General features: G+C 32.8%; 2 protein-coding genes across 2 annotated transcripts in view; one reads left to right on the top strand and one right to left on the bottom strand.

The window, feature by feature from the left end:
* LOC129234173 (DNA (cytosine-5)-methyltransferase PliMCI-like) overlaps positions 1-22,447 on the bottom strand; it is an 84,752-nt gene extending 62,305 nt beyond the window's left edge. Inside the window, exons 1-7 of the mRNA XM_054868088.1 lie at positions 22,297-22,447; positions 21,178-21,292; positions 18,521-18,602; positions 17,852-17,915; positions 13,995-14,096; positions 7,116-7,212; positions 6,804-7,035 (exon numbers count right to left, since the gene is read on the bottom strand). Of these exons, the coding sequence (XP_054724063.1) occupies positions 6,804-7,035; positions 7,116-7,212; positions 13,995-14,096; positions 17,852-17,915; positions 18,521-18,602; positions 21,178-21,292; positions 22,297-22,364 (760 nt within the window). The 5' untranslated portion in view covers positions 22,365-22,447. The remainder of the gene's footprint in view (positions 1-6,803; positions 7,036-7,115; positions 7,213-13,994; positions 14,097-17,851; positions 17,916-18,520; positions 18,603-21,177; positions 21,293-22,296) is intronic.
* Positions 22,448-23,354: 907 nt separating this feature from the next.
* LOC129217754 (integrin beta-PS-like) overlaps positions 23,355-25,054 on the top strand; it is a 57,752-nt gene continuing 56,052 nt past the window's right edge. Inside the window, exons 1-2 of the mRNA XM_054852128.1 lie at positions 23,355-23,415; positions 23,506-23,597. Of these exons, the coding sequence (XP_054708103.1) occupies positions 23,355-23,415; positions 23,506-23,597 (153 nt within the window). The remainder of the gene's footprint in view (positions 23,416-23,505; positions 23,598-25,054) is intronic.

Genomic DNA, 25,054 nt, shown 5'->3' with positions numbered 1-25,054 from the left:
CATTCAGAAATTCAGATAGAATCTAAGAGACAGAATTCATTCGATTGAATGAATAATTCCGCACATCTGAGAACTTCAGACATTGTAGGTTAGTTAGGGAGATCGAGAAGTGAAGCCGTTTGCATGCCTTTCGATTTCGACGATCGCGAGTTTGTTTTCAAAGAAATAATGATTGCGTTTTCTTTCGAAATGGCATCGGAACATTCGGAGTTATATCTTTTTCATTCAAGATCCGATAGTTTATTTTATATGACTTATCAAATGCAGGTTGCAGAATTTAGGTAGCATATATTAAGATTTCCGTTTTTTTTTGGGAAACATCGATTTTCGTAGAAAACCCAAAATGAACTTGCATTTCTGAACTTGTATGGTTTTTGCAAATTATGTAAAGGAAAAAAAAAATGTACAGATGATTTAAATATGGATGTTCCCCCCTCCTAAAAAATCAATTCACTGATCTATTTCATAAAGACATTTTTCAAACACCATTTGTAAAAACACCAACAATTTGGCCTGTGCTGTGACCCCCCTCACCACATGAACGGGGGAAGGGTTGCTGTAATGAATATTATTAGAAAAAATGACTGGAATATTACTTATCAAGATGTCCAAGGGCTTTTATCAATTGCAGATCTTGACATGCATAAATATAGGTCTAAGTTCCGCCCCCTTCTGCCCCCAAAAAAAGACCTCCACAATTTTAGCGACCCCCACTGAAAACAAACACGACCTCTCATAAAAGATTAAAATCCCTTTAAAATAACTTCATTAAAAATATCAACGGTAAAGTCTGCCTCATGATCCTCCCCCCCCCCTACACAAGGGCATCCCTAATTTAACCCCAAATAAGAATAAATTGCTGAAATAATTACTGATCAAGATTTCTGACAACTTTTACAGCTAGGGATGCCAATTCTTCCCAAGTGCGCCGCCCCCCTCTTTTTTACCAAGCCCCCTCCAAAAAAACGGGATCCTCTGTTAAAGACAATAAAATCCCTTTGAAGTAACATGTCTGATAATTTCAGTTTTATAGTTTGCCTCATCCCCCCCTCCCCATGGGCATATCCCTGCTTTAGCAGTTTTCATTTGGATAAACTTCTTAAATATTTACCTTTCAAAATGATCGACTGCTTTCTCTATTGCAGAATTAAATCTACAAATAATATAGTAAGGGAAGCCCATCCTCCCAAGTGCGATGGCACCCCTCAATTTTACCAAATGTCTCCCCCCCCAAAAAAAAACGCTCCCCTATTGAAGATTCTAAAATCCTTTATAAAACGGTATAGTCAGCGTATGCCCCCCCCTTCAAATGAGCATCCCAGCTTTAGCTATTGTTAGAATAAATTGCTGGAACATTTAGTTTTCAATCCGTAATTCAATAATTTTCAATCCGTAATTTTAATCCGTAGGCTTTTATCTATTGCAGATATTAATGTATAGATAATAATGCTAGGGCTGCCAATCCCCAATAAGTGCGATGTCTAATGCTATAACTATGATCTAATACTATAGCTACAGTAGGATTCTCATGTGTTTGTGTCAGGAGGGGGGGGGGATCATGAGTCACCATTTCAGGTCATCTTTGGAGACGTTTAGACATAAGGTTTTAGGACTCTTCCTCCGAAACTTTTCAAAGTTGAAATCTTAAAGGCACAATTTCAGACTATTTTTGGTAGTAACCTTAGTGAAAGGGTGTTGGTACGGGGACCCTCCCCCAGAAATGTTTTGAAATTGATGTCTAAATGCATTTTTAGGACATCTATTTCCATTGTTACTAAAACCGAACAACTATAACTTATTTTAAATTTCTTGCAGGAGACGAGAGTTAACGAAAGATACATTTTGAATACCCTTCTTTTCAAACTGACTTTTTCTGAAAATAACTTTGCTTCCCCAAGACATGTTCTTTTCTTGAGTAAAGGGTACGGATCCCCTGACCCCTTCTGAACACCATTGCCAATTGCCATCTCATGCAGGGTTCCCAAATTTTAACGATTCGCAGCATTCTTTGAAGAATTAGAATTTTCTCACAGCATCCAAATCTAGTTTTATATACATATTATTGTCACTATGGGCACTTCGCGGCACCCCTCGCAACTTCCTGCAGCACCTAGTTCAGAAATCTCTCATCTAACGTGTTGTAAGTATCATTATCACTATTTATTTATTTATTTATTATTATTATTTCTGCAGCTAAAAGTTTGGAAATTATTTGTGAGCAACTAAAACCAAAAATGGATACTTTCATTTTTGGATTTCCCCCCCAGATTTTGGAGGGAGCCCGGGCCTCCTCAGCCCCTTCCTTATATAAGCCCTTGATTTCAACTTCAATTTTGTTTATGCGTAGAACTTACACAAAAAACACTATGTCTGCACATGCATAGAAACTGTCTGGTGACAACAGGGATATTGGAAGTTTCAGTTTCAATTTTGTTCCGTCAGGGCTGCCAGTGATAACAATTTAAAATTGGTATACGTACTTGAGTGGTTACGTACTTGAATAAGTACTTTTCCCTCTTAATTCGGGACTTATAAGTTGTATTTGTTCAGCTTATGCGGTCCAAAAGGCATGAGTTGCACTCCCGCTAGTGAGATATATATACAACAAAAGTAGTCTCATTAGGTTTTTTTTTGTTTTTCATTTTTTTTTAAATACAAATATTTCTTTTCAGCATTTGTCGCAAACCTTTTATTCAGCTTAATATCAATGGTGTATGTTTAATTAGAATTATGAATCGTGTTGATACCTCAATTGGGTAATTCAGGGCTCCCAACACATTTTAGCCATAGAAAAGGGTAAAAGAGGACCACTTTGAATCAAAAAGGGGACCAAAGAGGACCAGTTAGGATTAAAAAGAGGACCTTGGGAGGACCATTCATAGTTAAACCAAGGGTAGCACCAAACGGCAAATTAGCTGTCTGGCAATAAATACGTGAAGATAATTCGTTAATTAACCAAAATAATGATTTTTAATGATAAATCCTTATCACCTTCTGTACATCTGAACTTCTTATCCATTGAATTATATTATTCACACAAACATTTGGATGGGGGCGGGGGGGGGGGGGGGGTGACAAGCAAGCATGTGACTGACCATCTTACAGAGTAACTTTAATTGTAAAATAAATTTTCTATCACTTAACAGGTAAAAACTGGCTAGTTAAAAATAATCACCCAAGTGACCGATCAATCAGTGCATACCTAATAAAGACCTTTTAGATACAGTTATTACAGTAAACACCTTAGTACATAGTAGTTTACAAAATTTTTCACATAACCAGTTTAAAGAGAATTCATTTTGATATAAGGTACCACAAGACAAGAAGATATAGTTTGGAGGCCAGGAGGTCCCCCTCCCCCTCCACAGCCCTTGGTTTTTACACATATGTCCAGCCAAAATATGGTAAGTTTATATACATATGAGAGTTTATGACCAAACACCAAAGCAGGAGGTAATTTCTGGCTACGCTACTAACTGACTAAGTTCAAAAATATTAGAGGTTTGCAAATCATTTATTAGTATGCTAAGTATCCAAATCATTTCTTCATATGTATGTATTATTTGTTCGGGCACCAAAAAAATATTGTAACTGTCTTCAAGTACATATAAAAATTAGTGAGAAAGAAAATTTTATTAAAGTCACCATACCCAAAAATATACAAATGCTGCTTAAGCGATAAATACACTGAATGTACATTTTGAGCCTGCCTTTTACTGGATAACTTAATGTAATAAATACATGTGTAAGTTTAGATTCATAGAGCTATATTTTCAAATTGAAAATACTCATTATGAGTACTTAAAAAAATAAGGATACAAAGTTTTTTAGTTTTTAAAAATAAAATTAAATAAAAAAATTTGAGGTAGCACATGTCAAAACAGCTTCCAATTTTAAAAAAAATTAAAATAATAACAAGATGCAAAAGGATTGAAATCTTGCACAAGAGAATCAAATTTTCGCGAAGTATGTTCACTGTTGGCATAATTTCCAAAAAAAAAAAAGAATATTCTCTAAAACTAAACATGACTAAAATTGAACAAAAATATGCTAGTCTAGGATAGCATATGTGATAATAACATTCGATTGCGCAAAGTATCAAAATATGTACAAGATGCAAAAAGATTGAAATCTCAAAGACAAGAAGCAATTCCTCGCGAAGTTTGAGTAAGTGTAATGCTGCAATGGTTCCAAAAATAAGAAAGTTTATTATCTATTAAAATTAAACAAAAAATAAGCTATTCTATGATGGCGTATGTCAAAATAACTTCCGATTGCCAAAAATATCATAACATTAACAAGATGCAAAAAGATCGCGAAGTGCGAGTAAGTTCAATGTTGCCATGGTTTCGAAAAAAAAAAGTAGTTTATTACCTATTAAAATTAAACAAAAAATAAGCTAATCTATGGTGGCGTATGCCAAAATAACTCCCGATTGCCAAAAATATCAAAATATTAACAAGATGCAAAAAGATTGAAATCTCAAACACGACAAGCAATTTTCCGCGAAGTGCGAGTAAGTTCAATGTTGCCATGGTTTTGAAAAAAAAGTAGTCTCTTATCTATTAAAATTAAACAAAAATTAAGCTAATCTATGGTGGAGTGTGTCAAAATAACTTCTGATTGACAAAAATATCAAATTATTTACAAGATGCAAAAAAGATTGAAATCTCAAACACGACAAGCACTTTTCGCGAAGTGCGAGAAAGTTCAATGTTGCTATGGTACCAAAAATATAAAAATTAATTGTCTATTAAAATTAACCAAAAAATAAGCTAATCTAAGGAGGTGTTATGTCAAAATAACTTCCGATTGCCAAAAATATCATAACATTAACAAGATGCAAAAAAATCACGAAGTGCGAGTAAGTTCAATGTTGCCATGGTTTCGAAAAAAAAGTAGTCTCTTATCTATCAAAATTAAACAAAAAATAAGCTAATCTATGGTGGAGTGTGTCAAAATAACTTCTGATTGCCAAAAATATCAAAATATTTACAAGATGCAAAGCGATAGATATCTCAAAACCCAGCAAGCAATTTTCGGCGAAGTCCAAGAAAGTTTGATGTTATCATGGTTCCGAAAAAAAAGTTTATTATCTATTGTAATTAAACATAAAATAAGCTAATCTAAGTTAATGAATGTTAAAGTAACTTCTGATTGTCAAAAACATCAAAATATTAACAAGATGCAAAAAGATTGAACTCGCAAACACAGGAAGTAATTTTTCGCGATGCTACATATTGAACACAAGTTCAGAAAATTGCACTGATAAAACATTCTTGATTTTTTTCAAGTGCTTACGAACCCGTGAAAAATATCAGTAGCAAAATGCTTTGATTTCACGTCATAACTCTTTCCCCAAACTTCTCCATTTGCTAGATTTCCATGTTACAGCGGTGGGAGGAGGAGTAATGATGTCAATCTGAAGCGAAAAGCGAAATAATACCAGAAAGTCAAGTTCAATAGAAAAAACGGCGCCGCGGCGGCGTGTTCGGGCTTAACATAAGTCAGCACACAGTATCTTTTAATGTAATGAAAATTTTTAAAATCTGATTTTTTAGTAAAAACAATACGAAAGTGGACTAAACGGACCAAAATGTTAAAAAGCGGTCTAAAGCGGGACTTTACCCTAAAAAACGGACTTTGGCGGGAAAAGCGGACCATTTGGGAGCCCTGGTAATTTTTAGTTGTTGCATTAAGATGCTTTTTAAACCAACACGCATTCATTGTTCAGGGCCCACAAGAGGCCATATCAGCCTTGTCAGAAACTAGGGGCACAGTCCTTAGAAGGGTCCCACTTTTGAAAGCTTTATAGGGGGATGGGATCCGGAGACCAAACTGACATTGGGCCCACCTTGACCTTCGGCGGCTCTGTTAATTTTTCCTTTTAGTATAATTAAAAATTAAATTACTGATTGAAGAATGCAGATAATTTTTTGAAATTTCAAACACTCACCCATTACATAGAACTATCAAAGATTATGAGTTAGTATTTCAATTTCTTCGTAATTATGTCCCGTATTTCCGTTTCAAACGATAAACTGGACGGATAGAAATCTAAATATCGTTAACGCGGTAATAGATATATATTGATATACTACGATATATTGGTATATCACCCAGTCTTAATAGAGATTAAAATCCTTATAAAACAAACTTCTCAAAAAATGTCGATGGCATTGTCTGCCTCAGTCATGTTAACAAACAGATGATATAGCTAGAATTGCCCCCCCCCCCCCAAGTGGGATGGCACCCTCAAATTTATTGCAAAACGCAACCTTCTATTGAAGAGACTGAACACCTTTTAAAATAACTTCTCTGATAATTTTAATGATGCACTCAGCATCATGAGTCCCCCTCCCAAATGGGCATGCCTCTTTTAGCTATTATCATTTGAATAAACCGATGGAATATTAACTTATCAAGATGTCTGATGGCGTTTCTCTGTTGCAGATCTTAATGTGCAGATGATGTAGCTAGTGGTTCCCCCTCTCCACCAATTGCGATAGTATTGCTCAATTTTCCCAAGCCCCCTTTTTCCCTCCCAAGAACTACGACCCACTAATAAAAAGACTTAAATTCTTCTAAAGTAATTTCTTCAAAAGTTTTTGCGGTATAATCTGCTTCATAACCCACTTCCCCCATCGATATATTGAAAATATCAATATTTAGAGAGCAATATATCGCAGTATTAAAATTCTGATATCAGTGATTGTAGGGCATAGGTAACTGAAATCAGCATTCACAGGCATTAGTACAAGATAATTTACAGGAAAAAGTTTAAATAAGACTGAATTACATACTTTGTTCACTCGGATCATCATCATAAATTGGTTTAATGAAACCAGCAAAGAACAGCTCAATATTCTTTTCAATAAGACCAGTATCAAATCTGACCAGGTGCATATGTTTGTCGTAGACAGCAAAGCTTGTGATTGTGTACTGTGGCCTTTCTGATATATCACAGTCATCATAATTACCTTCTTCATGCACTGATAGCCTGCTATCAGTTAAAATTACAGATTCATCAGCTGCCTGGAAAAAGAAACAAAGAGAGAATAAAGTTATTGAAAAGCAAATAATAAGTACATGAAAGCTAAAGAAACCAAACTCACCTCAACACCTGAAAGCCCATTGAAAAGAACTAAGTCCTTTGTAGGCAATTTACATTCAAGACATTTTTCAGATTTTTTCTTCTCACTTTCTAGTACACTAAAATAAAATAAAAATATTTTTAAAGCAAAATTACTGGGTAGATGTAATTACAATCATTGTAGGGTTTTTTGATTTTTCAATTAAGTAAAGATTCATGTATTCCCTCCCCCTCCCCTGGCATTTTTAATGCTGAAGGGGGATATTGCCCTCTCCAAAGAGTTTTGATTTTAAAGCACAGGGTTGGTATAAAAACAGATTTTTTTGAAAAAAAAAAGTTGTTATGGATTAAACCAAAGGTTTTTTTGGTTTAAACTGGGTATATTTGGTTTTTATTATTTTTTGCAAAAGAAAAACAATTTTATTTTAGGAAAATTATGAAGATTTTATGAATTAATTATTAAGGAATGTTATATATTCATATTTGTACCTCATTTCTTCATAATTGATTGAATAATTAAGAGTAAAATCTTGTCATTTCATTTTGTCATACTTATAGATTTCTATAAGAGATTATTTGTTAGAAAGTCTTTAACTGTTAAACAATAACAATATGTAAATGAATCTTGGTATAAATAAGCAAAGAAATAATTCACTGGGATAGTTCAGACATTAATTACAAATAACCAATAATAAATTATTGCAAATTAATTTCCTCGTAATCATAGCTATCTGCTATAAATAAAAAAGTACCTGGACGATCGAGCCTCGCTCGGCTTGAAAAAATTTTTTTTTTGTCAGCTCGTGTTTTTCTAAGGTTTAATACTTTTCCAAATATGCTTGAAAAGCTTCACATTAACGAAATATTAAGCACTCGACCTTCTTATAACACTAAAGTACCAAACAAAGAAGATTCTGAATCTTATATATTTAAACGAGCAATTCTTGTGGGTATGTATATATTTCGTATCTCGAAAATGGCTCTAATGATTTGGATGAAATTTTGGATTTAATTGTAAATTAACATTCTAAGTTGATCTACATCAGTGTTTTTTTCTGTAAAAACCCTTTTTTTTTTAAAAAAAAAAGGTTTTTAATACAAAGTTTAATTGAGTTAAGCCTTGCAGTAAACTGTGAATTGATGCATCAGGAATGCTAATTTCAAACACACTTGGCTGAAAACAAATTCAAAAGCATTATGTAAGTTGATGTAAGGCTTTTTTCTTTTTTAAGTGAAACTATTGCTTGACCGTCCTACTTTATTTTATTTATTTATTTTCTTTCTATACTTCGAATAGTTTAACATGTTTTTTAAATCACGCATCTAAATTTTATTTTGAAGAAACGTATGTCTTGAGACTGTTTATGTTTTGTTAAAATAGTTGTTATCATTTGTTGGAATGGTTTGTGGATCATCAGTTTGGATGGATATCATGCTGTATGTAGCATTTTCTGGCATAAAATGACCAACTACACTCATAGTATGAAATAAGGCATCATAGTATGAAAGGAAGTATTCCGTTAAAAAAACTGATTTCACCACAGCAAAACTGGTTCCAAGGTCAAAATATTTTAATTACTGACAAGAAAATTGTATTGTGTAAACAAATGTGACAGATAGTTTAAAGCAAAATGTTGATTTAATTACATTCAGAATCTTCTTTGTTTGGTACTTTAGTGTTAAGAAGGTCGAGTGCTTAATATTTCGTTAACGTGAAGCTTTTCAAGCATATTTGGAAAAGTATTGAACCTTAGAAAAACACGAGCTGACAAAAAATAATTCTTTTAAAGCCGAGCGAGGCTCGGTCGTCCAGGGTACTGTAATTAAATCAAAATTTTGCTTTAAACTATCTGTCACATTTGTTTCTACAATACAATTTTCTTATCAGTAATTAAAATATTTTGACCTTGGAGCCAGTTTTGCTGTGGTGAAATCGGTTTTTTAACGGAATACTTCCTTTCATACTATGATGTGTTTCACGATTTTATCCCAATCGAGATTTTTTTTTTTTGAATAAGTACTTTTAGTGTAGTTGGCCACTTTACGCCAGAAAATGCTACATACAGCATGATATCCATCCAAACTGATGATCCACAAACCATTCCAACAAATGATAACAACTATCTTAACAAAACATAAACAGTCTCAAGACATACGCTTCTTCGAAATAAAATTTAGATGCGTGATTTAACCCATTCCATAATCAGCCCGAAACCCCTTAACGCGCATGCCGCAGATAACGAACGGAGTTGCTTTTTGCTACGTTGTAATAGCGTTTTTCTCCCCATTTTGCTCTCGGGATTTTGATGTTGTTTTTGCTGTTCAGCTTGCATTCGAAAATCGCTTCGCTTTATTAGTTTTTTGGCATTGAATTAAATAGTGCAATAAAATACAAGGTTGTTAATATATGCTGAAATATTCATTAAATTTACACAGTACATAACGGGAAAATAATAAACAATAGAGGATAGGACGAAAAGCAATTATTTTTATAACACTAATTATTTTATTGATTTATTTTTCTTTTTGCTTTTATCTCAGTATATCATTCTTTTCTTTTTATACACTTAAGAAATCAAAACTGTTAAATGTAAGATGATCTACCTTTCAAAAGGGCTCAACAAAACATTCTTCAAACAATTGACTGATCGATCCAACCTGCGAGCAAGGTAAGGGGTTTGAATGGACAAAAACGCTTTAACTGTGGGAATGATTTTCTAAGCGGATAAAAAGTATTCTTCGGTGCCTTTTGATACATTGTGACCCTTCAAAACGACCAATAAACACAGAGACATCTCTTTGCTTTTCGGTTCTTTTATCGTAATTGCAATGACTTTTAAATCCCTTCTGAGTGCCCAGACATCAGTTGCTCAAGCGTGGGAAGTATTTTAAAGATAAATGATTACAAAAGATCAAAACTTGCGGCTAATCCCCTATTTCCCTGAAGGATACTTTTGTGCATGCAACTAAAAGCCCCAAGCTGAGAGAGGAATAACAGAGACTGCCTGGGCGGATTCCCTAAGGAGATGTCCCCCTTGGTGTCTTGCGGTCAACCCTTCCACATTATTTTCTTACAACAAAACAGTTTGAATCAGAAAGGAATTTCAAAGCAAGCTTTACTGCTTGTATTTAAGAACATGTCTTCAGAAGAAAAAAAAAGAAAATCTTGCTTGAAATCGAGTCGAATTGTTTTTCTTATTTTAAAACATATTTGGATAAATTTTAGTTAGTTTCATAGGATTATTTACTAATTAAGGCAACTTGATTATTGAAAAGAAACCAAATATTTATTTCTATTTTTAAAATCTCATAAATGAAGGTGCAATTAAAACATTGGAGCTATTTTAAAACAATAAATAAAATCTGAAAAAGAAAGGGAGAAAATGAATGTTTCATTTCGTATGAGTAAAGCGAAAAGAACTCAAGATATTATAATTTCATTTGTACTGTAGTATATATTTTATGTTTTGCATGGTCAACTATTACGTATAATCAATGCGGTCATCATAATTTTTGTTTGTAAAATTAAAAATATTCAAAACTGTATCACTAAAAATCCATCAAAGGATGCCGCGAAGATAAAAAGTTAAAATTTAAGTTTGAAAATATCACGATTTAAAAATAAATAAATAACAAAAAATAATAATAGTATACAAATAAATAAAAAGCATAGTAAACACATTATAATTAAAAAAAAACATACTCGTACAAAATTAAGATGTGTAAGATAATTTAAAAAAAGTTGTGTAAAATAAATTATAAAATTTGAGGATTTTGAACAATTTAGTGAAGGTTGCTTGTGTAAGAAGGTGGATTTTTGATAACAAGAAAAAAAAAATCTGTTTATTTGCTTTATTCAGGCATAGAAATATTGTTAAATGTGTAAGGAAATATTTCCACACTTGTTCATCAGGAGTTCAAATGCCAGAATGCTAAGAAACAAAGCTTCCACGAAAAGATAAAAATATAATGCCTGATTATTTGCAGCATTATACGTTTCCCACACAGGAGTACTTGAAAGGTTAATATCTTAGTAAAATAAAATTAATTACAACAAGTTTCATGAAATACTATAAGTTACATCCCTTTTGTCTAAGGAAAAGAGCTTGATTACCGCTCCCCTAAAAGCACCAGAACCCAACAGAGAAGCGCAATAACAGGGTTCTGCCCCTGGAAGGATCGCCGACACATATTCGGCCGAGGCAAAAACTGCTAGAAACGCCGTGACGACACAGGTTCGTCGAAGGCAGTTAGGAACCATTTTCTTGTGACGAGCCTGAATCAGCCTGGGCAGTATTAACACAAACTGCGCGGCCGATCCTGTATCGGCCGGGGCAAAGAATGGGTTAAAAAACATGTTAAACTATTTGAAGTGTAGAAAGAAAATAAATAAATAAAATAAAGTAGGATGGTCAAGCAATAGTTTCACTTAAAAAAGAAAAAAGCCTTACATCGACTTACATAATGATTTTGAATTTGTTTTCAGTCAAGTGTGTTTGAAATTAGCCAAAGTGGCCAATATCAGCCAAGCCTGGCAACCCTAAGCAAGCTTAAAACTTTAAAGCGAGAAGAGACAAATTTTCACTGTTATGGTTGCAAATCGTCTACCTGATGCGTCAACTCACATTTTATTTCAAGGCTTAAATCAATTAGACTTTGTATTAAAAAACCTTTTTTTGTAAAAAATCGCGTTTTTACAGAAAAAACACTGATGTAGATCAACTTAGAATGCTAATTTACAATTAAATCCAAAATTTCATCCAAATCGTTAGAGCTGTTTTCGAGATACGAAATATATACATACCCACAAGAATTGCTCGTTTAAATATATAAGATAAAAGTAAATTAAATTCTTAAACATGAAAAGTATTTTGCAGTATCTACAAATGAATCATAAGTCTAATGTATATTATACAACTTGAAAAATCAAAAGATCAACGCATATTTTGTTTAAAGAATTGAAAAAAAGTTACAAATCATGTAATTTATTTACCTAATGTATTAGTGACAACAATTATAGAAAAGAACAAGTAGGTTTTAAGAAAATCATTTTGATTTCTATTGTAGACATTATTTATCTTGGTTTAATGTATTTAGGAATACAATTTTACATCAAAGGAAAAAAAATCATTTTAATTAAAAGCCTCAGTATAAACTTAAATGAAAATACTCTTTTAACATATTTTAATACTGAAGACTCATAAAAATGATTTTTTATTGATTCTTCCACCATTCATACATGAGACTTCTTTTACTATATTGGGATCAAAAAAGTTCTTTGAAAGGAGAAAATTTAGCTTTTTTTTTTTTTAAAAATAAGAGCACAGAGTTACACACATAGGTATTATCTGTTGTCATAATTTTATGTATTTTCTATTCTTGCTCTGACTGCATCGTCTATCAGGGATGCAAAAACTAGGTATAAGCACAATTTTATGCCTACTCTTAGTATTCATGGACTTCTTTAATTATTTTTTTCTCTTTTCATTTAAATATTCTAGTGTTATGATATTTTTACACTATGTATCACTTCAATGGTACATAATCTATCTCAATAACTCTTAAGTACTCAAGCAAATTAGGTAGTATATGAAGTTTTGGTTAAAATATGCTTTTTGGACTCTTTTGAAATGCATGAAATGCTGATTCATGCAATTAAATAAAAATGTATTTATTCTAAAAATTATGTATGTATTCTTGCTCCATATGACTTGTATTGTGTAATATTTAAAAAATAAGACATATCGTAACCTAAAAATCAATGCTAAAAGAATGCTGAAAAACTACAGATAAATGATAATGCTATGCTTGACACGTAGCATCGAAGAAACTTTTGCCAAGACATGTAATCAACATGTAAATGCCAAATGAAGTGGATTTTTTACATTTAAGTTGGAAACACAACCCTCAAACACTGAAATATCAAAAACATGTATCTTTTTTTCAAAATTGCATAGTTTTTCTTTTTTCATTTTTTTTACGGAGTGATTGCAAGGGTCCGATTAACGTCTGAAATGAGGGTAAGCTTGGTTTTATTTTGGGCCCTGCACTTTTTCTTCGGGGAAAAATTTCTAAACATTCTATGGACATTGATACAACACTGACTAATGCTAAGTGAGCCCAGTAGAATAAACAGAGTTAAGTAAGAAAAAACAACACCAAAAAAGCACAAATTGCCAATTACAGCACAAATTTGTGCTGTTTTAGTGATAAAACACAGTTTTAGTGATATTTGGGCTCCCTAAAAATCCTGAAGGGAAGCTCAAGTTTCCCGATCCTTTTGGGTAAGTAGGCCCTGGGACTGCTACTCATTTAAGATCTTGTCAAAATAAGCTATTTTTAGTTTTCCTTTAATTTTCTAAAATAAAATTTTCTTTCAAAAAACTTTTCTTCCAAAAAAAAAAAAAAAAAAACCCTTAAAAATGCACTAAAGGGCAGCACATCGCTATGCAGCGACATGCAGGTTGTACATACCTAATATATAGAGCTATCCAGTCAGCTATTAGTAGACTTGCAAGTGGTTATATCAAGAGTCTTTCTTTTGATAAGGGGCAAAAATTATATTTGATGTGTCCCAAATGCAACTCACAACAGGACTCTCTAGAACATCTGTTGAACTGCGTTGGCCTTACCAGGGAGGACATTTATTCTAGTCCTCTTCTTGTTTTCGACTTTTTGAAGGTTTTAGGACTCGTGGACCTGGTTTAGCCTAGCGGCTAGAACAGGAGGAATAAGACAACAACAACATACCTAATATATTCGGCAGTCTACAATAATAGAGATAGAATGAGGACTGATACAACACTTGTCGCAATCATTGAATTCATACACAAGATTGAGAATATGAACAAATTTGAGAAAACAATTTATTTTTAATTTTTTATTAAAAAAAAGCAATTACCTAACATTATCTTCAGATTTTTTCACCTTTTTATGGATTGTTTCATTGTAACCATCATCACAGGTACCTTCACTGTTTTTTCTTTTTTTCTGTTGATTGGAGCTGTAAATAAAATTAAATCCCCAAACAATTATTTATACCCTTAAAAGAATCAAAATATACATATACGCAACAAGGGTAAATGGGGTCCTTATGCTTGGAATTAAGGATATTTATTGTTAGTATTAAATTAACTATAAGGTCTGGTGAGGCAAAGTAGTCAAACATCAAATAAAGGCTTTGAAATAAACAGAGGAAAGGGGTAAAGAAGAAAAAACGTCAAAAAAGCACAAATTGCAGATTAATGCTGACACGTGTTTAGCTTTTGTTGGATGTCTTTTCATCCATAAGCTTATTACTTTTTGCATTGAAAAAGGAGTTCCCTGTAATGCGGAAACAAGTGTCTGCATTAATCTGCAATTTGTGATTTTTTGACGTTTTTCCTTCTTTACTATTCAGCACAAAGGTATTTATTTATCTCAGAAGAAAGGGGGTAAAATTTTTGTTTTAGATTTCAAAAAGTAGGAATTCAGTCTTAGATCAAAATTTTTTGACTGGCAATACTTCATTGCTGAAGCATGGCCCTACTTAATTCTTATAGACCATAGCAATCAGTGAAACCCATGGCAACAAAGAGGGTGCTACAGGGCACCACTGTTTCCAATACTTTGCCATTGATTGGTCAATGCAGGGGCTCTGTGTAGCGCCGCTTGCAGTGAAAATGGGCGACGTCCAATCAAATCCATTGTCTGTTGTAATACTTGTTTAGTTTCTTGTTTTATCATATCTAGGCCTTCTTATTAAAAATGTTTATTTTAAGTTCTTCATCGACCTCTAGAAAATTTTTTGAGCTTTAAAAGCTCACATTGACAGCAGACATGGTTTGGAAAAATGTTTAGTTGGAGAAAATATTACATAGTAAATAGATTGCTCAAGTAAGCAGTGGCTATCTCAAGGGTGCCCATACGCAAAATTTTAAGGGGGGGGGGCTCAAAAATTTTCCCCATGCTTTAGCAGAATATTTTCTCCATGGAAAACGATTTCAGTACAGATTAGAGATATTAAAATTTGACATTTTTAATAACTTATTCATTAATGGCTGGAAAAGAAATTTTTGCACATTTTGCAAAGAAAAGAGCATTAAAAGCAAGGAAATTCTCATTTCTAAGGGAGGGGGCTAGAGCCCCCCTATATGGGCGCCCTTGGGTTATCTCAGAATATAGGATAAAATATGGCTTAGAATCATTTAATGGGAAAAATATTCTGATAAGGAGCTATCATATTGAAGCTGTTTTTGATGCTAAAAATGAGTAAATATTTAGAAAATGAGTACACCAGGAGGAAAAAAAGGTGAGAAGAAAAGCCTATACTTTAGTGTTAACATGAATGGATTACAAATTGCCGATTACATTGGCGAGTGAAACGTCTGCAATGTGGAATAAGTTGAAATGAACATATGAGACTTCAATTCTCATTTCTTTATTCTACTTAAATTCTTGCCAGGAAAAGACTTGCAACAATGAAGAAAAGAAATGAATGCACAATACAACACATATTTGTGAAATTGTTGTCGTTGTCCATCAATTGCAACTTCCTAGAGTGGAAGTTAAAGAAATTGACATTGTTGTGTATTTGTTGATGACACTTTCCTCAGAATGTGATGTGATACAGTCTGCTATTAAGAATCAACCAACTGAGAACTTAGTTTGGACTTTGCTACACAGAGACTTGTAAATGCCGAGAAATTAATGTTGAACAAAAACTGACTCTTGAAAAATTCTCTTAGTGAAAGCAATTCTGCCAAAATGAATGACAATGTGGTTTTTAGCACATTTAAGAAAAGTGTTGTGTGTTAGCATGTAAAGGTAAAGATCATTATGCCTAGGACAGCAAAATAAAAGTAGCAAGTTTTGGTTCTGAATGGTCTGGTCACTAGAAAAGGGACTGAGGAGAAAAGTGTAAATTGGCTTCCATTAAAAAATCTCGGTTGCCATGACTTTTATAGTAGGAGAGACAGAAAAGTGTAGTTTTTTATTAGATTTGGCATCTACTTCTCATATGGGTCATTCAAAAAGTGTAACTTTTCTGTCACATGCCTTTTACAGTAAAAACTTTAAAAAACAATTCATTTAACAATGATTTTCAATTTCATCAAAATTATATCTATTGAAACCTGGTAACAATTTTTTAATAATTATTTTTATTTTAGAATATTTTTGGTTCACAACATGTGAATTCTCACATTGCATATACTCCGTGGCATGTCGCAGTGTCTCAAATACTAATTGTTTAAGTATATTTAATTTTTTTTTTGTGTTATGTTTTAGTTCGTATTAGTAGGACAAAGAGTCATGTAACACAATAAATTCTCACCTCCATTACCTAAGCACAAAATGCTATTCGTCATTAACATGTGGCAGTATTGACATCAAATTTTATTTTCCTTGATACAAGGGAGCCCCCTTGTTTATTTTCAGCCACAGTTGAAGTTGCGAGATATGTCGAAAAACAAGATAGATTTTGCTTTAAAAACTTAATGTGGTCATTCTGACTTCTCACCTTCGTGAACTTGAATTTCAGGAAGGTAAATTAATGTAAAAAAATGAAGTGAACATGTTTTTATATGCTTAACATGTGCAGATTGTAGCAACAAAGGAAAAAAAAAAAAATCCCCGAAAAATGCATCTATTAGGCCTATATTAATGGAAAATGCCTCACCTCTGTGAATCTCACCTCCATTGGAGTCCTTATCAATGTCATTATTTCTGAGGGAAAAATAAATGGAGGCAAAATACATCAATAGGCATTCTATCAAAATTATAAATTGCCAGTATAACCTCAAATTTACTAAATACTCCTTTTTAACATACATATGAAACTACTAACTAAGCCGTACTTTAATTAAGAGAGCTTAATATTATATTCAAACTAATAATTAAAATAGCTGATTGTTTGCAAACAAAATTACTACTTTGATATTAAACTGGCCTCAATTTTCAAATATTAAAAGTTTTTTTTTTTGTTTCCGTGAACAAGGCATTTTTGTACTTTTTTAATTTATGAGTAAAATAATTGGAACTTAGCTGAGCCATTGTTTATGGTTACTTCTAGTAGGTAACACTTTCATGCAAGAATAAAAAAAAAAAGTTTTAAAATTGAAAAATATTTGCATTCAAAAGTTACGTTTCTGGAGAATGACCCATATGTGCAATACGCGTGAATGGTTAAGCGTTTTTGAAACACTTTCTGAGCTGTAGGGTCTGCATTTAAAAATGACAAACTATAAATAGCTGGAGTAGAGTATGTTTCAGGAACTTTGGAAGGGAGAAAAATGACTAACTACCAAACTTGTTTGTGCCTGATTTAAATGGAGAACTCATATCAGTGAAATGTATAGTGGTTTTCATGATATTTTAGCATTTTTTTTGAATGAAAACCATGATTTTCCATGAAATTTTGATCATGGTTAAAATCACTTAGGGGTGCCAGTGGAAGAGGGGAGGGGGGGGCAATTTCCCCCAGCTTTAAGAAACTAATGTTGTTACATATGAATAGGAATGGGTGTGGTTTATATTGTTAATAAACTTTGCATTGAGTATTTGGTATACCACCAGGAAAAACTTGAAATGACAGGCCTGGTTAAGATCAATGACTTTTCAGATGTACACATGCCTTGTACATGGACTGCTTTTCTTACACACAGGTCTTTTTTTTTTTTTTTCTTGCATTCAAAAAGAGGCTCCTTGTAACTCCAAAATATGCATAATAAATAACATGAACATATTGCACGAGGGAGAATAAATAAGAAGAATATTTACGTCTTAACAAAAGCATCTTGTATGCTGAGCTGCTTTAGTTCACCTCTAGTACCCAAGGATCTACCTATTTATGAAAAAAACAAGTCAATTTAAAATTGTATATAGAAAAAAAAAATCAAATTATGCTGACATATGTTAATGAAAAGCTTATTATACGTCTAATCCATGAATAACATGCAGTTTTCCTAGTATACTTAGGACATAATTTAGATAAGACTTTAAATGCTGTCCTATATGCTTACTATTTTAACTTATACATATTATGAAACAAAATTAATGCATCAAAAACGTTTTATCGAGTTTACTTAATTGAATGAACTAGAATTAAAAAAATAAATAAAGATTAATTAAAAGAAAAAAAAGATAATAAATTAATTTTAAGTTTTGAAAATATTATCAAAATGGGAAAATTTAACCTTTCTGGTTATCAAGGTTGCTTTTTTTTTTATTGAAAAAATTTACAAAACTTTCTCTCAGAGAACCTGAGATGGTTCTCTGAAAGGGATTAGGTTTCTTTTTTCAGGAACAATCATTTGATTAAAAAATAAATCTTATAAATGAAAGATAGATACATAAAACTACAAAAGAACTTTCAAGAGGAAAAATTGCCCATCAAACTTTATTTTTCAACATCAAAATTATTAAGCTCACAAAAAGTTGAACTCTTACCTTTTTTCTTTTTAGGAGAGTATTTTTTTCTTATTTTAATTTGAGTAACTTCTTGGTCAATAGCTTCATCAGAGCCTTCTGCCTAAAATTTTAGTTAAGAGTAAACAAATTTAAAAAAGTAAAATGAGTTTAAACATCAACTGAAACAATGATAAATGCTTTCTTAATAAAGGTCAAGATTCACAGCAGTCGCCACCCCCCCCCCCCCCCCTGTTGTTTCTAGAAAAAAAATATCTTGAGATAAACAGGAATTATGCACAAATTCAAGAGGGTGGAAGAAAATAAATCGCTTTGGAAGCATATGCCTGAGAATAAACACATCAAGGAAGATCCTTTCTTGACCAGAACGGCAAGGCAGTTACGTGTGAAACGATTTTTCCATGCAATTTTTAGGGTCATGAAGCCGGATTGGGGAAAGAAGTAGTCTTTTCTTATTTGAAAAGCATGTTTTATAGTATTAAGCATCGACTTCATTAAAACTTAGCTTCTATATTACTACAGCAGAGTCTCGAAAATCCAAGACTCAAAAGTCCGAGGTTTCGCTTAATTTGAGGTGCTTGGTTGATAATTTTAGGGTATACTTTTTACGGATAAAAAATACTTTAATCTGAAAATTGAAATATTTTGCTATATAGAGCTTTCCTATTAACATACAATAAGGTAATAACATGATATTGAAAGGTTTATTTCAATAATAGTCGCCAAGAAATACTCACTGACTCGTGTGTTAAAGATGTGTTAAGAGATGCCTTGGAGAAAGTAAGAAGTTGGTTGATACAAAAAAAATAACCTGAAATTAAAGCATTGTTTTGCCTCAAAGAACGAAAAAACATCTCTTTTAGAATATGCGATTGCAATTAAAAAGGGAAGTGCAGAACTTGACGCTGTACGATTCGTATATACAAAATTTTCTCCTTGTAAGACTAACGTTTTTGTATTATGTGAGATACATACACACGCTCACACAGACACAAATGTCACGACAAAGCTCATAAAAATTTATTCGAAGACGGTCAAAGGACAATTTTTGGTTGCCTGTAAATTTACACACAAGCACGTGCAGACATCAAGAAAAAAAAACAATCAAAACTCGTTTAGGATCAATTAAAACATAAATTTATCTTGAAATTTGAGTGATAAACAGGGTTCATACTCTATTTGGATGAAAAAATTCCATGACTTTTCCAAGACTTTTTCATGACTTCAATGAAAATTTTCATGACCTCGTTACACGAAGAGAATAGCACTATTTAATCTCAAGCTTGGTAATATTTGGAAATGAGCATTAGCAAAACGTCTATATGAATGCCACAGCCTCATTGAAGCACTTACTCGTAACAGAAAAAATATAAGTGCACACTTAAAAAACTAAACTATTCTTATTTGTCTTCATCATATAAATTTAAGTAAAGTAAAAACGCAGTGAAGCGAATATGATGATGCTTAAATGTCTGATATTTTTCTTTAAAAACAGGCAGAATGATATTGAGTGGAACAAAGCTTGAATGAGTCATCACTAAGTTTCAATAAATTTGCTTCAAAAGTTACCTTTTAGTGTCCAACAGTGCCTTTAATCATCCACGTAACTTGACAGCATTTTGGTTCTTTAAAGTAAAGTCACATAGTTTAGTTCTTTATGTTTCTAAATCAGATCGTTTTTGAAAAAAACCATTCAGTAATGAATCAATCTTCTGATTCAAAAGTATGCTTGTTTTGTTAACAAATTTGCATATTTTCAAATGCATATAAATTAATAGGTTCAGAAATTCCAGAACACGTTTAATTCCCGACATTGAACCGTAGCAGTGGGCCGCATGGACTAGTTTTGCGTGATGTATGTTGGGCACTACTGTTTTAGAGCATTAGAATTCTTCTTTTTCTGTATCGTATCGCCTGACGTAAGATTTTTATTTTCTAAAACATTCAAAAAATTAAGATAAACTCTGATAAATTTAATAATAAAATCCTTACGAGTGATGGAATCGAACTCGCATGTAATTGAATTGCTTTTTTTTTTCAGTAGGTGTGGCAAAACTCAGAACGTGAAATTTTGCTACTACAGAATATGAAACATAAGAAGTGTTGAAAATAACAGAAAATCCAAAATAAGTGATGTCCAGGCAGTAAAATTACATCGCAAAAAATGGCAAGTGGCTGCGACAGAAGTGGATGCAATGAGATTTCAAAATTCAGATTTGATTCCTGGCTCGTTCAATTTTCCGCTTTTAATAACTTTTATGTGCTATGTATACTGTTAAATCACTCAAGATTTCTAATGCTCCTTTAGCTACTGTTCCTTTCTCTTTGTCTAGGACATTTTTCCATGACTTGAAATAAATTTCCATGACTTTCAATGAAAATTTCAATTTTCCATGACTTTTCCAGGTCTGAAATTCTGTTATTTTTTTTTCCATGACTTTCCAGGATTTCCATGACCCGTACGAACCCTGGATAAAATTTTTGAGGAGACAATATTTAAATTTCATAGCGTAAGAAGTAAACAGTTCATGTTCTCATGTAGTCCAAAGGTTTTTTCGGATAGTTCAAGTTTTCAGTAATCCGAGGTGGTGGGAGCCCCAATTACCTCGGATTTTCAAGACTCTATTGTATATTAAAATTCATGTAAGTACATTTAACAACATAAACATGTTTTTTACCTCTACATTCTCTTTATCACTACATTTTTTCTCTGAACCACAATCGTCAGAATCCATTTTTTCACTGACATCGACTTTAGCAGAATCAACAAGTTTTAATTCATTCTGAACAGAGCTAAAATGTAAAAAAAACTTACAATGAAGATGGTAAAATATTTCAATTTAAATTTTATCATTTGTCTTGTTTTATGTGTAAAATGCGGAAATAAAAAATTTTGATGAAACCAATAAAACATTAAAAAAAAAAAAAAGTCATCAGAAGAATGAGAAGAAAAGCATACAGGGTACATATGTTACAATTAAAGACCAAAATTAGAGAATCAACATTCCCTAGTGATTCATTTCACAGTATTTTTGACATTTATGTAGAGTTTGTAAGGTGAACTTTTTAATTTACTGTTTGATTAGCATATTATTTTATCTGGAGCTTTTCCTACCAACACACTAACTCAAATTAAAATAATTTGCAAATCAAACAGTAAATAAAAAAGTTATCGCAAAAAAAGTTAGCATTACGGACTCTACATAAATGTCAAAAATACTGTGAAATGGCTCTTGATGAATTGTAAATATGTGAATACTGACATTACCCCCGCTGAATAGACAAGACTTTTGCTATGTTTCTGCCTTTTACAGTAACATTTTTTATACAAGTAATCAGTAGTGGCTCATGTGTCATTTAAATGGAAGAACAGTAAAAAAGCAATTTCTTTATCTGCCTGCATTAGGGGTGACCCTCCTCCTAGATACCATAAAGTTCCCTTTATAAAAAAAAGAGAAAAATGCACCAAAACACACTCACGCCTTAAACATAGGCGCAGTCGTCACCATAACCTTCCTCCAGCTTCAGTTCAGCGCCCCAGGTTTGTATTGATGTAATCTTAGCTAAGTAGGTTACTCTATACAAAAAGGATACTCAAAAGATCAAAACTATTCCATAATATGCTATACATAATTTTCTTCAATATGCTATGTTTATGGTTCAATTTAGAAGGAAAGAAAAAAAAGACAAAGAGCAAACTTCGTGAATGAAAATTAAAATCCATTCATAAACTTCTCATAATACTCTTCATCATAATACATTAATAATTAATAAAGGTGAATTCCATTCCAACTAACCTTGCATCAGAAGTTTTGGCAATCTCGACTGTTTCGTTTTTCATATTTCTAGATAAAAATGTTCTCATTCATCAATGAATTTCTCTCCTACCATTCAATATCTGTTAAAATCTGCCTGCCTGCCAAGAGAATTTTCCCGCGCCCGCGCAAGACGAAGGTTAAAATGAAAGTAAATGAATTTTCTTTCCCGTAGAGCCTACAAATGCTGATATTCTTCACACAATACGGGTTTGTCGTATTTTCTATGCTTGTCGCACATATTGGCGCATTATTTGTCCCTTAAAGGGCACTTAAAAGCGAAGAAACTTGGGGGGAGGGTAGTAAATGATCCATTTTTGAGTCTTTTATCCATTGTTTTGGATCAACTCCGTACTAACAAGAGATGAACTTTTGCAACATATATAAGCATATTTTGAATATAAAATAGTTTCAGCTGAAATCAATTTCATATCCACTCCTTCAATGGTTGTATGATTTGGATTTTTGGCAATGAAAAGGCGTGCCTGCGACTACATAAAATGCAGGCACGCCTCCTTGTTGTTTTTTTTAGCTACCAATGCCAGCCGTGTATATGCCGGACCTTTTGCCGTAAAATTGAGCATGATTTAAGTGCTCTGTGAAGGAGTAAACAAGAAGGAAGAAATGCACTTTTGATTGAAGTATGTTACAAAAATACTCCATTTTTTTCTTCTTCAAATAGCTCAATATTAAGTTTCCTGCAAGATTTGATGGGCTGGGGTTTTTTTATTTCCTGTGCTCTGCTGAAGTTTCGCTGCCAAAGTTTCTTATCACTTGTTGCTTATCATTTTTGGTTGTCAGTGTTTTATTGCAAATCCGAAAACCACAAGAATTTTTCTTTCCGCCGGTGACTAATATATTGTGAGTATGATTAAAATATTAAATTAAAACTTCAATGTTACTTTATTTGATCTAGAAAAAAATCTTAACTTTTGATTCTTAAATTATAGTTCGTAAACATGTTGGTGTTGATTGAAAACATTTAGGTGGAATCTTTTGCTTTATGCTGTGTTTAAATAAATAATATTTTTCAGTTTCTAATGGACAATACCCACGCCATGATCTGTGGGGCATTATTGCTCATATTGTTTTTGGGAGCAGGTTCGTATCGATTCTTTCGTTTACTATTTTGGATTTAATAAATTTTTAGAAAAGATTATTATACCTTGTTTTTTTCTCTCGTTAATTTAGTTGTACTTTCTGAAGACATAACACCCTGCTCCTCCCGTCTTACTTGTGGTGCTTGTCTAGCCTCTCACAATTGTGCATGGTGCTCAGACAAAGTATGTAGGTCTTAAAATGAATATTGCTAAGTTAATTTAACTGAGTATCATCATAAAAATTTCCAGAAAAATAATACCATAAATTTATAAACATACAATCAAACCTCTCAACAGCGGACACCATTAGGACCAAAGTTTTTGTCTGTTAACGGGGAGCAGCGGCGGATCCAGACTATGGATTTGGGAGGGGAACTTTTTTAGCAGTTTATGTTTATGGGGGAGGGGGAATATGAAACTATTCATTAAAAATAACCGTAGAAATTGAGTTTTACAACTTATTCTCTTTTAACGCTTCTTATAAAAAAAAATAACATTTTTGCTTTACAAATTTTAAAAGTATAATTTTCGAAAAATATTTAAAAAAAACTGTTATTTTTATTGTTATATTTATATATTTTTTAATCTTAAAATTTACGCCAACTAATAAAGGGGGTTCGGGGGTTCTCCCCCGGAAAAATTTTGAAATTATAGCCCTAAGAATGCAGTTTTAGACGGCATCTGATGATGTTACGGGGAGGAAAGGTTCAAGGGGCTTTCTGCGGAAATTTTTAGAAATTGAAGTTTTAAAAACGCGATTATAGGCGATATTTGTTGAAGTTAAGGTAAGAGACGGGACTTTTGGAGGCTGCCCTAGATGGATTTTTTTTTTTTTTTTGTAAAATAGATCGAAATTGATCACCTCACCGCCCAATTTTTCAAAATTAAAGTTTCTAAAACGAAGTTGCAGACTAACTTTGATGATGTTACGAGCAGTGGGGTTCTGGGACTCTTACCAAAAAATGTTTCGAAATTGAAGTTCTAGGAAACGAAGTTTTTAAGCGATATTCAGTGACGAAGGATTTAAATGCTCTCCCCCTTAAAATTTTTCGAAAAATTGTAATTTTTTCATTTTTAGATTTCCAACGAGAGCATTCTTGCCCTTGTCCAGAAATTTTTTGTAATTGATGTCTTGAAAACGTGACTGCAGACTAGGGATGGAAGTTTTAGTTCCTTTCGAGGAACTAGTTCGTTTAGTTCATCTCAACCTTGTGAATTAGTTCAATGAACTAGTTCAAATGAACTATTCAGAGCTTTTTGGCGGGAAAATATAGTCACATGTTCCCAGATAGGTAGTTCTCCCTTTTTAAAGGCCGGGGGGGGGGATAAATTTTGCAATTTGCCGGGCTGTGGAAATTTGGGCTGATTGAATTTTCGCATATTTATGTATATTTTTTGGCGAATTTCCGCGTATTTATTCATATTTTTCGGTTTAATTATCAAAACTAATATTTTTTAACAATCAGGGGTTCCAACGTGGGGGAGAGGGGGGGGTCATAACACAGGCTGCGCCATTGAAATTTTTAGGAAGAGGGGTAGTAGGGGTATTTTTTCTTTTTTTCGGGGGAGGCTCCTGCTTTGGGGGGATTCGTGATTTTTAGAGGGTTGCGCCTTTGCTCAGAGGGGGGGGGGACCCCTTG

Source organism: Uloborus diversus, chromosome 1 (assembly GCF_026930045.1).
Source record: "Uloborus diversus isolate 005 chromosome 1, Udiv.v.3.1, whole genome shotgun sequence".
Classification (NCBI taxonomy): Eukaryota; Metazoa; Arthropoda; class Arachnida; order Araneae; family Uloboridae; genus Uloborus; species Uloborus diversus.
Note: the sequence above shows the minus strand (reverse complement) of the source record. Positions and strands in the feature narration are given on the sequence as shown.